Source organism: Leptodactylus fuscus, chromosome 10, assembly GCF_031893055.1.
Source record: "Leptodactylus fuscus isolate aLepFus1 chromosome 10, aLepFus1.hap2, whole genome shotgun sequence".
In the NCBI taxonomy this organism is placed as follows: Eukaryota; Metazoa; Chordata; class Amphibia; order Anura; family Leptodactylidae; genus Leptodactylus; species Leptodactylus fuscus.
Window position 1 is genome coordinate 12851409 of NC_134274.1, and position 13435 is coordinate 12864843.

The window sequence follows — 13435 nt, forward strand, 5'->3', positions numbered from 1 at the left end:
AAAACGCAGCGGTAGCGGCTGCCACCGGGCCCCCAATGGCCCGGGCCCTGTGGCAGCTGCTACTGCTGCTACCAGGGTAGTTACGCCACTGGAGGGCAGCATAACAGAGGCACTGTCTCCCTGCTCCCTGCTTACATCTTGGGAGACAGATTTGTATATTCTTACTAAATTTCTTGGGAGCACTTTAGACTTCTAACCACATGCACTGAAATAGTGGTCACCCAGACAGGAAGTGATGTTGTTTGTCAGGCAACTTGAAGGACTGTTCAAAACCAGGTCAAATTATGCTGCCCTTGACATTTTTCTTAAAGTGGGCGGAATGGGATGCTACCACTACAATGGCCTACAATTGCATCAGACACAGTTCCACAATTACAAAGTATACCCCTCCATGATCCTGCACTGCTCCCTCCTCCTCCAATAGGAAGTTACATCTTACTAGCCAATCAGCAGCCTCCATACCGTAGCCACCTCTTCCTCTGCCGTCTCTACAGCCAGAAGTGATATATTTATGGAGAGACTTTCTCTTGCCGCAAACTTTTATACTGGTTTACTAAATTCATTGCCCTTCTCTATATACAGATGGCTTAGGCAGATAAATTAGCATATCAATGTCTCCGCTGCGCACACATAATAGCGCGTGTTATATATTGACATGTAATTAGGCCGCCGGCTCTGTCATTTTCTATTATTTGTGATATGTAGAAGTGGAGGCCATTATCACGTCATGAGATGCCGCTTGTGAAATTATCTTCCCTAATGAAAAATTTTAAGGGCGAGAGAAGGTCGACATGGGCGGCGTACGAAGACAAGAGGAAAGCAAAATACAGAGGTTCTCATGGCAGCCAAGCAGATGACAACGTTTATATTTCGATGGGAAATTGAAAACTGCTGTGTGATAGGTTGCTATCGGCAATTGCCCCATATTTACATTGCTTTAGTTTTTATACAGGCCTAGGTCAAAGATTTGAAAGCCCTTAGAAATGGATCTGATTCCCCACCATGTTTATAAAGGTTGTAATAGAGTCAGGTTATTGTGTCAATTAGATATAGCTCTGATCTCAACAACATCCAGTCTGTCTGGGATAACACAAAGAGACAGACGGATTGGAGCAATCTTACATCCACAGAAGATCTGTGCTTAGTTCTCCAAGATGGCGGCGGGAAAAACCTCCCTGCCGAGTTCTGCCAAAAACTGTCTGCAAGTATCGAAAAGAACTGATGGAAGGCAAAGGGCAAAGGTCACACCAAATATTGATGGGATTTTATTAAATGATAAAAATAAACTATTAACATTTCTATTACTTTACAGCATTTTCCTGCCTAAAATTTTTGTACAGTACTGTCCGTGTTTGTAGCACATATCGGTGAATGCAGTCTGATGTTTCTGCAGATGAAATCATCTCCTTAATAGATGATAAAAGCAGAAATACCGAAAAAGACAGACTGCAGATGTCATAAAATTGGGTTTATTACACCTTTCCAAGCATATATGCAAATTTCCCTATGTTCAGTTTCCTATTCTTGTCCACATGGGGCAGTATTTTTGCTACCTGGTTCAGTTACGGAAGGCTACTCAGCTGGGTGAACCCCCCCCCCCCCAAAAAAAAATAAAATAACCCTTTAATTACATTTCTATAGAAAATCCAAGGCTCAAAGACAAGAACTCGCACAATAATTATGCACTTAGGAGGCCATAGAGGATTTGTTATGTGTCACCCCCAACAAAACACTTCTGCACGCAAGTGAGACTGAATGTGAAACATTTTATCTAGAGGACAGCTACTTCTTTATTCCTGGTGGATCACAGTGAGAATTAAAGTGCCAGCTGTAAGGAGGCTTTTGTATGGCTCTTTTGTCCTGACACTCAGCCATCATTTCAACTGTTGCTTTAAGACATCCGCAGGTCTCTGTACAGGGGTGTAAAAACGCAGACTGGAAATTCTTTACCGTACAAGCGTTACTATCCCTGCACCTGGCATATAAATGGACAGCCTGAGTAGTTAGGACTGCACGTGATATAGTATAGATATACGCTACAGCTATAACATGACATAGTAGTGTATATGCAGAATATACAAATGGTATAGACAGAGAGCTAGATAGATAGATAGATAGATAGATAGATAGATAGATAGATAGATAGATAGATAGGAGAAAGAAAGAAAGATAGATAGATAGATAGATAGATAGATCGATAGGAGATAGATAGATAGATAGATAGATAGATAGATAGATAGATAGATAGATAGGAGATAGATAGATAGATAGATAGATAGATAGATAGATAGGAGATAGATAGATAGATAGATAGATAGATAGATAGATAGATAGGAGATAGATAGATAGATAGATAGATAGATAGATAGATAGGAGATAGATATATAGTAGATAGATAGATAGATAGATAGATAGATAGGAGATAGATAGATAGATAGATAGATAGATAGATAGATAGGAGATAGATAGATATATATTAGATAGATAGATAGATAGATAGATAGATAGATAGATAGATAGGAGATAGATAGATATATATTAGATAGATAGATAGATAGATAGATAGATAGATAGATAGTATTGTATCACTCCCAGTTGTCTGCTTTGTACAGTGCCCCTATTACAAGCTGAACAGGCTTTCTTGCCACTAGATCCCTGTATGGTAATATGCATTGGAACCTGATAGAAAGTGTTCAGTTTCCCTGCAGCGCTCCCATGGGAGATATGAGGTATTACATGGTTCTCAGTGAAATCAGTGGTCTGTCTGTGTAATGAATGAACATGATCTGTGCAGCCTAATCCTCCATTAATCCTCTGATAACTATATAAATGTTAGCATTTTTAAAAATTATTTTTACTTTATTTTCTTTTTAGATAATCATGTTGGGGCGACTTTGGTCACCGGTGATCTACTTCTATTTTACACTTAGACAAGGGTTAACAGCGGAGGTGAATCAGACGACATCATCATATTCCACCTTACCGAGTAAGTGAATGCTTTCTCAATGTTCTGGGCACACATGGAGCGATATTGGTTAATATTCACATGTTGCATCTGTTGTAATGTTATAGTTTCCTTGTAGCCTTTCAGTATTTTAGTGTATTCTGGCAATATTTTTAGCACACAACGTAACAATTGTAAAATCTTTTGTTTGTTTTTTACAATCATTTCTATGATCGGCCTTAGTCATGCCTGTTTTTGTGAAAGCAATGTGACAACCATTAATGCCAACATGGAAACTCCCATAGCAGCTGATATGCCTTTCCTAGATTTCGGCTTCTGATACATCCCCACTGTGGGTCATCAAACAATGTATAAAGCATTTTAGCTTTTCAAAACTGGTGCCGGTGGAGAGAAAAAAACCTCATTTCGCGGTTTCTGTGGTGGAGACTGCGGCGCAAAAATGAACAAGCCAAAGAGGATCTTTCACTAGATCTGAAAAGCCCATTGACATACATCATCTGATCGGCGCTGTCACCCTGATCATTTTGGTGTTTTGTTTATCCAAATCTGTTCAGCCATTCCATAGATATAAGCCCTGTTAATGTTGATGCTAACACTGCATGACATACAGCACTCAGAGACCGCAGAGAAAGCATAGAGTTACCACCCACTTGGCTATTAGGCACTAGTTCATATCAACACTAAAAGGGCTTATATCTGTGGAATGACTGAACAGATTTGGATAAACAATAAAACAAAATGCTCAGGGTGACAGCGTCAATCAGATGATGTATGCCCTCTTCAGTCCTAGTGATGGTCCTCAATAAAGGGCTTCTCCATCGCTACAAATATGATGGCTAGAGATCAACACCTAAGCAAAACCTGACAAACCCCATGATAATTTATCTGAACAGAGCTAAAGACTTGATCCATCTTTGATCCGACTGAGCATACATTTCACTTCCAGAAGGCAAAACTAAAGTTAAAGGGATTCTACCATTAAAACTTTTTTTTTTTTTTTTTTTTTTTTTTGTGGATAAGACGTCGGAATAGCCTTTAGAAAGGCTATTCATCTCTTACCTTTAGATGTGGTCTCCACCGCGCCGTTCCTTAGAAATACCAGTTTTTACGGTATGCAAATGAGTTCTCCTGCAGCGATGGGGGCATCCCCACCGCTGCCAGAGAATTGTCTCCAGCGCCGCCTCCTTCTTCGTCCGCAGCATCATCTTCAATGTCTTCTTCCGGCGCAGGCTCGTAACTTCTAGGCCTCGGGCCTTGAGCAGAGCAGACTGCGCAGGCGTACAGGCCACGGGAAAATGGCCGCTTGCACAGTATTGTTAGCGGTCATTTTCCCGTGGCCTGTGCGCCTGTTCTGTTCAAGGCCTGACGCCTAGAAGTTTCGAGCCTGCGCAGGAAGAAGACATTGAAGATGACGCTGCAGACGAAGAAGAAGGCGGTGCTTGGAGACACTTCTCTGGCAGCGGTGGGGACGCCCCCATCGCTGTTTGAGCGCTGGGGCCCGCCCCCATCGCTGTGAGAGAACTCATTTGCATACTGGTAAAAAACGGTATTTCTAAGGAACGGCGCATCGAAGACCACGTCTAAAGGTAAGAGACAAATAGCCTTTCTAAAGGCTATTCCGACGTCTTATCCACAAAAAAACGGTTTTAATCGTAGAATCCCTTTAAAATTCCCCAGTAACAAGTCGGAACTATACGTAACTGTGGTACAGGCCGGGCACGACATCACTAAGAGAATGTTTGCGTAGACCCACACTAATATACTAATCATGTCCATTTACTTGGATACCACCACAATGCTTATCACTGAGGGTCCACTGAAGCCCCATCACCTACTGCAGAGGCCCAATGCTCCCAAGTACAAGGACTTTTATTTTTTACACTTTCATGAAGGTTTTTCCTTTAATTTTGTAATCTTTAAGACACTACCTCCAACAAGGAATTAGCATTCAGACACAGAGACTAATGTTATATCCTAACATAAACAATCAGCCTGGAAAAAGTCCAAAGGAAGAGAACATGGACAGCTGACAGATGTCTATTTTGCATGTGTGTGTATATATATATAACTATATATACTGTATATCTATATATATTTATTTGTAAAGAGTCTCTACCACAAGCTTCCAACTTTATCTGAGGAAAAATGGGACATGTAAACTCCGTTTTCTGAAAGCTATACCGTTACAGAGAAGCTTCGGTGTCACATACCGAATACAGAATTCCTTCAAATTCCTACAAATTTAGAAGCAGATCCCGCTCACTTCCAGTTGGTGCACACATTCTGGTACTGAGGACCACTAGTGGGACTAAAAAAAATTTCAATAAAGTTTATTGAAGAGATACAGTTATTTAAAAAATTTGATATGGTCAAAATGATAATAACCCATAGAATTACGTGAATATTAGTAATAACCTAGAGTGACAAAATCACCCCCAAAACTGACGAATTTCTGACAAATCTAAAACACTTTCACCAACTGCATCTACCATAAAACCCATAACTACCACCTGCCAGTAGTGACATCAGTGCACTAACAGGATAGTTGACGTGATATTCCACCTATAGCTATTTTCTACTCAAATCTACATAATAATTGTAAGAAAATATTGCTTTTTGTACCGTTTTGAATCATTTTATCTTCTTTTTTCGATTTACTCAAATAGCTGTTTTTTAAAATATAGTTGGTTGCCCTTGGAAACAGACAATCATTCAGCTCCACCCGCTGTCAGACATGTTATCTATGAATTTAGCATTAACTGTTTGCTGTCTGAGCTCCCACAATGCACTGCTCCGGGAAACCGAATTCTAAATGTAGCTTTAGACAAGAATGGAGAAGTAGACATTGTGCAATCAGGTCAAGAAAAAAGTGAAAATGGGGAAGCATGGTGGCTCAGTGGTTAGCACTGCAGCCTTGCAGCACTGGACTTCTGGGTTCGAATCCCGCCAGGAATGACATCTGTAAGGAGTTTGTATGTTCTCCTCGTGTTTGTGTGGATTTCCTCCCATTCTACAAAAACATACTTAAATGGGAAAAAAAATGTACATTGTGATCCCTATATGGGGCTCACAATTTGTATAACAGAAAAAAGTGAAAATGAAACAAAGCAAATCAGTTCTTTGCTGCTAAACATTCAATTTTCAGATTTTTTGGTAAAATCTAAACTAAAAAAACTTTGAAGCCAGACTCACATAGCTCAACTATAATATGGTTTTTCCATAGCTACCAATAGATCACCAGGACCCTACCAGTCAGTTCAGCGGGGTCTGGCACCTGTACATGCAACAAGTGACAAATTTGGGAAACCAATAGGGTAGTACGAGTTAGTTAGTACATGTGGTTTTCTACTTTCAGTAGAAAGTCCCACAAATTACTGTCGGGGGGAGAGGAGGCGTTCCTCACAGCCCAGTGATGATGCTAGACTGCCAAGAATGCCCTTGTGACAGTGGGGAGAGATCGGTGCCAAAATTAACGGCATCAATATATCTCCAGCCACAGGCCATGTAACAGGAAAACCGACGGTGCACTGAATTTAGTGCACTGTCAACTTTCTAGCGGTATATAAAACCGCATGTGCCCGAGGACATGAAAGGTCCTCTTTAAACTTAAGGAGCTTGAAATATGAGTAAATGCCCCTGAAAAACGTGTAATAAGAGATGAGCGAACACTGTTCGGGTCAGCCGATCTGAAGAGCACGCACCCATAGAAATGAATGGAAGCACCTGTGACGCCGGCCGGCCGCCAGCAAAGTCAGCGTCACAGGTGCTTCCATTCATTTCTATGGGTGCATGTTGTTCGGATCGGCTGATCCGAACAGTGTTCGCTCATCTCTACGTGTAATGTCTAGGCTACTTGTTGTCACCCAGCTTTTCCAACATGAGACGACTTTTATACTGTATAATGCTGCCAGTCAACATGACAGATCTGTCAGTATTACACAGTTCCCATTACACCTACAGATACGAACCACATGCTCCTCCATCCATCAGTGACTATATAGTAAAACTGATAGTTATGAAGGATCGTGTTTCCACTTGTCCGTGACACATGGGTGCGTTATGGGGTGTTATCTGGGTGTTATAGCACTTAGCATACAGTATATCTGCTAATCCCTAAATTATTCCAGCATGTGCCTTCCCGCAGCCTCTGCAGCAATCTTCCTCCCACACAGACTAGATTCAATCTCCTCAATGCTGCACTACCTGACATTCGCAATGAACCATTGTTAGTTACAGTGAGAAAGTAACGCCGCGCGTACACCCACCTGCAGCCGACACGGGGAAACTTTATGGCTTCCATAAAGAGATTGGGATCGTAATGACCTGGCTGCAGAAATCCATCATCCAAATGAAGATGCCATAAATACTTATGTGTATTTATAAGATAAACTGGGTCAGATGATGGAAATCACTGCTTTACAGACATATGGTCCCTGGCCTTGGACTATGAAGGACATGCACCTAGGGAATTGCTTCTAGAGTCTAATTATATGTGTTATATTATTAGAAGGGTTATAAGGGTGACCATACCAAGCCTTGATGGAATTGTTTGTACAAATGATCCCACCATCCCGGCATTAACAACTAAACTGCCCTATCAGGGGCAATTTAAACGGCTGATGATCAGGCAAGGTTGGGCAATTGTAACAAACATTGGTATTTTGGACTGATAGCTGTTTTTGTCAGACTAAAGTGCTACCTAATCTGAAAATAAAAAGCACCCTTTTGCCAGGCAGTTTCTGGTATACAGATGAAATAGATCTCTAAAAGTGTCCAAAAACTGCATTGCAAAAGTACCTCAGTTATCAGTAAAATGCAGTTTTGACAGTCAATTTATGACTGTATGACCCACTACTAGCCCCTACTAGAAATAGGTTTTCTGACCTTAGGACAGGTCATTAATATGTGATTGGTCAGGGTCCAACAACAGGTCAGCTGGTTGAAGAGGTCACAGCATTCAGGTAAGCATTATGGCCTCTTCATTGAATACTAAGCACAAATATAGTAAGGTCTTTGCTCAGATCAGCCGTATTCCCTTCAATGGGACTGAAATACTGCTGTACTATGTCAGCTATGAAAGTGACGTCATTGGGAAGTGACTGTGGCACTCGTGACCATCACAACCTCTACAGAAAGCTAATTGGTGAGGGCCTGGGTGTTTGACTTCCACCATTCACATACTGATGACCTACCCAAGTACTGAAAAATCCCTTTAAGGATGGCTTCTCATGGATAGATTCAGGCTATGAGACATGGACTGGATGTCAGCGTGTTTCCTAGACTCCCAACATTGTATTTATCTATGATCTATGAGTCTCTGCCTACTGTGGGTACTGAATTGAACATGATTACATTATGGGGCAGTTATACTGTGGGGTGACACAGACTCCTAGCATTATAGATAGTTTTATTATCTAGGAGTCCAGTTCCTGGGTCAGTGTTCACTATGATAAATATGGCTGATATTTGGTCTGTATTTCATAGACTGAATCTGCCCCCTGTGAAGTAGGCCTTAAAGGGAATCCCTAGGGCAAACCAGACTCTGAGCTTAGCAACATCAATGGTGCTACTTGGTGACAACACCAGATGTCAATGGTCTTGTGGAGCTTCACCATTGTCTCTGACATTATTACCAGTCCTTTAGTCTCACCTGCCTGGGACAGGGTCACAGGGTAGGTTACTTGGTAATTGAATATTTTTTTTTTTACTATTATATATGAGTGAGAAGGGTCAGAACTTTACGTTCTTCTTAATTTTTCTTAAAAAAATACAAAAAAAAAAACAAAAACGCAGGTTGAACATATAAAGGAAATATCAGGAAACCCCTTATCATCTTAGTGCTACTCTCACCAATTTCTATGTTGCCTTGGAAACTACAACCAGTAATAAAAAGCAGACTGAACTCCTAGCGCCGACTGAAGCATCGTGTAATGAGCGTGGAGAGGACGCGCTCTGACCTCGCTGCACAACTCGCAATTCTGTAATATAGCACAGAGTACTGTAAATTACAGAGCCGAGCTGCAGAGTTCCCTTAAAGGGCTATTCCAGGAATCCCTGCAGATTGCAGTCATTGGGTTCTATGTTTATAAAATATATTCATTTCTTCCCTCTTTTAACTTCCTGAAAATCCAGGCACATAGCTTTGACTGTAACCCAAGTTTGATTTCTGAGGTGTATGGCGGAGCAATACGAGGGGGTGGCAGGAAGGCTTTTCTCAATGTTGCAAAGGGATCTCGGATTGGTTTCTGTACATCAGTGTTTCCCAAACTTTTCAGTCTCAGGACACCCTTGGAAAAAAGAATTCCGTTTCAGATGTGATGCAATTGTGTTTCCACCATATAAATGCACCCTCAAAGCTACACCAGTCTATACTTTCCAGAAGAGCACATACAAAAATTCCCCTTTTAACATCACCAAGCTCCTCTCATGGCCCCATATAGTATTATGTTCCCCAGTGACCTGACACGCAGTACATGCTCCCTAACGTTCATCAGTCACATACTAATGCTTCCCACTGGCCCCTGAACACCTAATAATGATCCATAGTGGCCTTCAGACACCTAATAATGATCCATAGTGGCCTTCAGACACCTAATAATGATCCATAGTGGCCTTCAGACACCTAATAATGATCCATAGTGGCCTTCAGACACCTAATAATGATCCATAGTGGCCCTCAGACACCTAATAATGATCCATAGTGGCCCTCAGACACCTAATAATGATCCATAGTGGCCCTCAGACACCTAATAATGATCCATAGTGGCCTTCAGACACCTAATAATGATCCATAGTGGCCTTCAGACACCTAATAATGATCCATAGTGGCCCTTAGACACCTAATAATGATCCATAGTGGCCTTCAGACACCTAATAATGATCCCTTGTGGCCCTTAGACACCTAATAATGATCCATAGTGGCCTTCAGACACCTAATAATGATCCCTTGTGGCCCTTAAACACCTAATAATGATCCATAGTGGCCTTCAGACACTTAACAATGATCCATAGTGGCCTTCAGACACCTAACAATGATCCATAGTGGCCTTCAGACACCTAAAAGTACTTCCTAAAGGCCTTCAGACAAGTAATAATGTCTCCAGTGGCCACTAGGCGAACAATAATATCCCACAAGTGGCCTTCAGGTAAGTAACAATGTTTCCCCAGTGGCCTAAGACAAGTAGTAATAGATGTTCTTCAAAATAGGGTGAAAGATCTTCAAATTGGCTAAAAATCTAATCCTCCAACCAGCACTAATATTTTGAACTGATGCCAGAATATCAAATTTCTTATGCTAGGGTTACACTAGCATCACCTGTCTGTAATTCTGGTCCATTGGGTGTACTGCTACGATATCAGTTACATATGGAGCCTGACTGACCCCATTGACTATAAGGCCGTATTTTGGCTCGTGATTTGGTACGTAGACGCCGCGGGAGCTATTTTGCGGACGTGATTTTGCGGTGGCTGCAAAATAGCACCGCGTATATGGTATCGGCTCCTATTGAAAACAATGGGAGCGTATACGGCCCGCAAAAGCTCCCGTGGCGTCTACGTACCAAATCACGAGCCAAAATACTCCGTGTGAACCCGGCCTAATGGGGTCCGACCAGTGGACAAAAAAGCTATCGATTTCAGGCAGACATTGTGACAGAGTCTCCTGTATTACATGGTGGTCATTCAGATAAATGTTGTCTATGTACTACACGCACAGCTGAAGACTGCTAGATCAGCTGCTTTTATAAGAAAGGGTTTTTCCATGAACATAACCATATTTAAATTTGTAGATATTTATAACCTAAACATTTTTGCGAGTATAAGTACGGCAGTCAAAAATTGTGCAGGGTTTTAGAGATTTTCTCTAAATATCTTATGGGTGACAGTCTTCTACTTTGATCAGTTGCCAACTAATGCAGGAATTTTCTATAGTCTAGGAATTGTCAGAAACAAAGCCATGATTTTCTTAGTGTAATTCAGACAAGGACACTAGATGATTGAGAAGATATCCTGTCCACAACAAAGAAATCATGTCTTGGACTCTGATATTCTCTAAATTAAGAGGGAATCCCCCATGACATTGATGCTCTGGGACACCAACTTTAAACTTTGTATCTGTTTATTACATTTTGTCCCTATGGTATTGTGTGTTTTTAGTTACAGTTAATAAATATAGATGCAATAACTGTATTTTACTCTGAATTGTGTTATTTATACAGAAATAACACAAGAGGAAATACCCGTAGGACAGAACATGCTAGATGTACAAGTTAAAATAGCACACAGTAAATATGAGAACGATGGCAAGTTAGAAATCGGCACTTAGCGTATCCCCTGACTGTACATTCTGTTGATCGATACCCCATCATGTTCTCAAGATATTTCTAAGAAATCTTAATTTAAAGAGTTTGTCTTGGACTAAAACAATGAAGGATTATCCTTAAAGGGGTTGTCCAAGATAACATTTTCTTTCTTAACCTGGAGAAGTTGAGAAAAACAGAACTACAGAAAAACATACTAACCTGTCCCCGATGCTCCGCTGAGGCCAATCATCCCCAAGCCCTTTCCTTAGGCCCCTGATTGGCCTCTGCAGTCACATAATAAGGGACATGGGCTGTCACAAACCGGGAGGACTTCCGACAAAAGGAGACAGCCGAAAGTCTCCATACACTTCTATGTGTGAGGATATAAATAAAGAAGCAGTCTGAGTGAAGATAAGGAGGTGGAGAACAACCTAATAAGTGGAGAAGGGAACAGATTTATTTAATAAGATATATTACAAAGTCTCTTCTATTGATCTTCACTATTCATTTATGCACAGAGGTACACTTTTATCGGAGGGGGTTGGCGAAACAACATTCGGGGTTCATCTGCAGTACCACGCATACCATGGTTGTCATGCACCTTTCCCAGAAATAGACAAAAATATGAAATGCCATAATGGTAATTTTATCTAATACTTAAGGGGGAATACAAATATTAATGATGTTATTTTTATTTGCAGATCCGACAGACCCCCCTTTGCCTGACACCTCCTCGCTCCTGACATCTGTGCTGGTGCCTTTGCTGGTTTGTTTTGTGCTCATTCTCTTGGCTGGCTACCTTCTAAGGTATCAATAATGGTCATGTCATGTCTGGTTAGTGGCAGATGTTCTTGTGTAGCCATACTCTTATGTTATAATGGGAACAATAGCGCCACCAGCAGTGGTGAACCCCATACAAAGCTGACTATGGAGCAGATTACTTACAGTATACTGTACAACTATTTTGTTATAAGCTTCAAACATTTTTGCACTCTATATATGAGGGCACCGTGTAGGTGCCACCATATTTACAAATGTACATATGCAAAGTACCAGCATAGTGGATTCGATTTTGCCACATCTCATGCACACGAAGTACCGTAAGCAAAACTTCCAGTGCAAAATCACCTGTGTTACAAGTTATCAACCCTGCAGTTGTCAAATGCTGCAAAGACCCCTCCATTTCAAGTGTCTCTTGCCCTGTCTGCTTTCACAAAAACCAAGGCCTGAATTTCAATTATTAAAATTCAACAACAGAGTTGTCCTACGGTATGTGGATATACCCTAAAGAGTTACAAATCTGCACCGATTAATTGCACTGTAATGTTTTAGTGACCATATACAAAGCCCTAAGTCACCTGCATAGACTAAGGCAATGTTCACATCTGCACCAGGTAAGGAATAGTTTTGTTGCACACAATATTGGAGTGAATGAAAATATAGTTTTATTTTTACATGGTAGTTAACACCATTGACACGATGCAAAAATTGATTGACAAAAAAGTGACTAGATCCGCAATAAGTTTGACGTTTCGGTCCATTAGACCTTCCTCAGAACAGATCTGTGTAGCCAAACAAAGGGTGAAGACTGGAAACAGTAAGTACAAAGGTGGATGCGGTCTAGTGTAGTGAAGCAGTAAGTCACATGGACAGGCTTGGTGTCTTGGCGATCTAATCACTTTTTTGTCAATCACTTTTTGCATCGTGTCAATGGCGTTAACTACCATGTAAAAATAAAACTATATTTTCATTCACTCCAATATTGTGTGCAACAAAACTATTCCTTACTGAATTACTGGGTTGAAGGACCCTTTTTGTTAGCACCTAAATTATTATTAGTGTGCGGTACCACTGATTGCTCTTGTACACATCTGCACCAGGTGTCTGTCAGGCGCAGAGTCGGTCAGAAACCCTTAATGAAAAAGCCCTGCAAAGCCCACTATTTCATCTGGCAATGACAGGACAAAAATAACGGGCACCCAATGGACCCATTACAGTCAGTTTTTGGCTATCAAACAGACTGTTAATCCATCCTTCTGGTCCTGTGACAAACCAGAAGAGTAGAGACAAGGACACAGATGTGAATGTGCCATTAGAGTTAAGTTATAAAATTTCTGTCTGCCTGCAGTCACCACCAGGGGGAGCTTAAGATTTTACTGCATACTGTTTA

The 13435-nt window shown here is 41.0% G+C and overlaps 1 protein-coding gene across 1 annotated transcript in view; it reads left to right on the forward strand.

Moving 5' to 3' along the window:
* Positions 1-13435, forward strand: part of PTPRE (protein tyrosine phosphatase receptor type E) — a 105346-nt gene that overhangs the window by 57443 nt on the left and 34468 nt on the right. Inside the window, exons 2-3 of the mRNA XM_075257682.1 lie at positions 2875-2986; positions 11967-12072. Coding sequence (XP_075113783.1) covers positions 2875-2986; positions 11967-12072 — 218 coding nt within the window. The remainder of the gene's footprint in view (positions 1-2874; positions 2987-11966; positions 12073-13435) is intronic.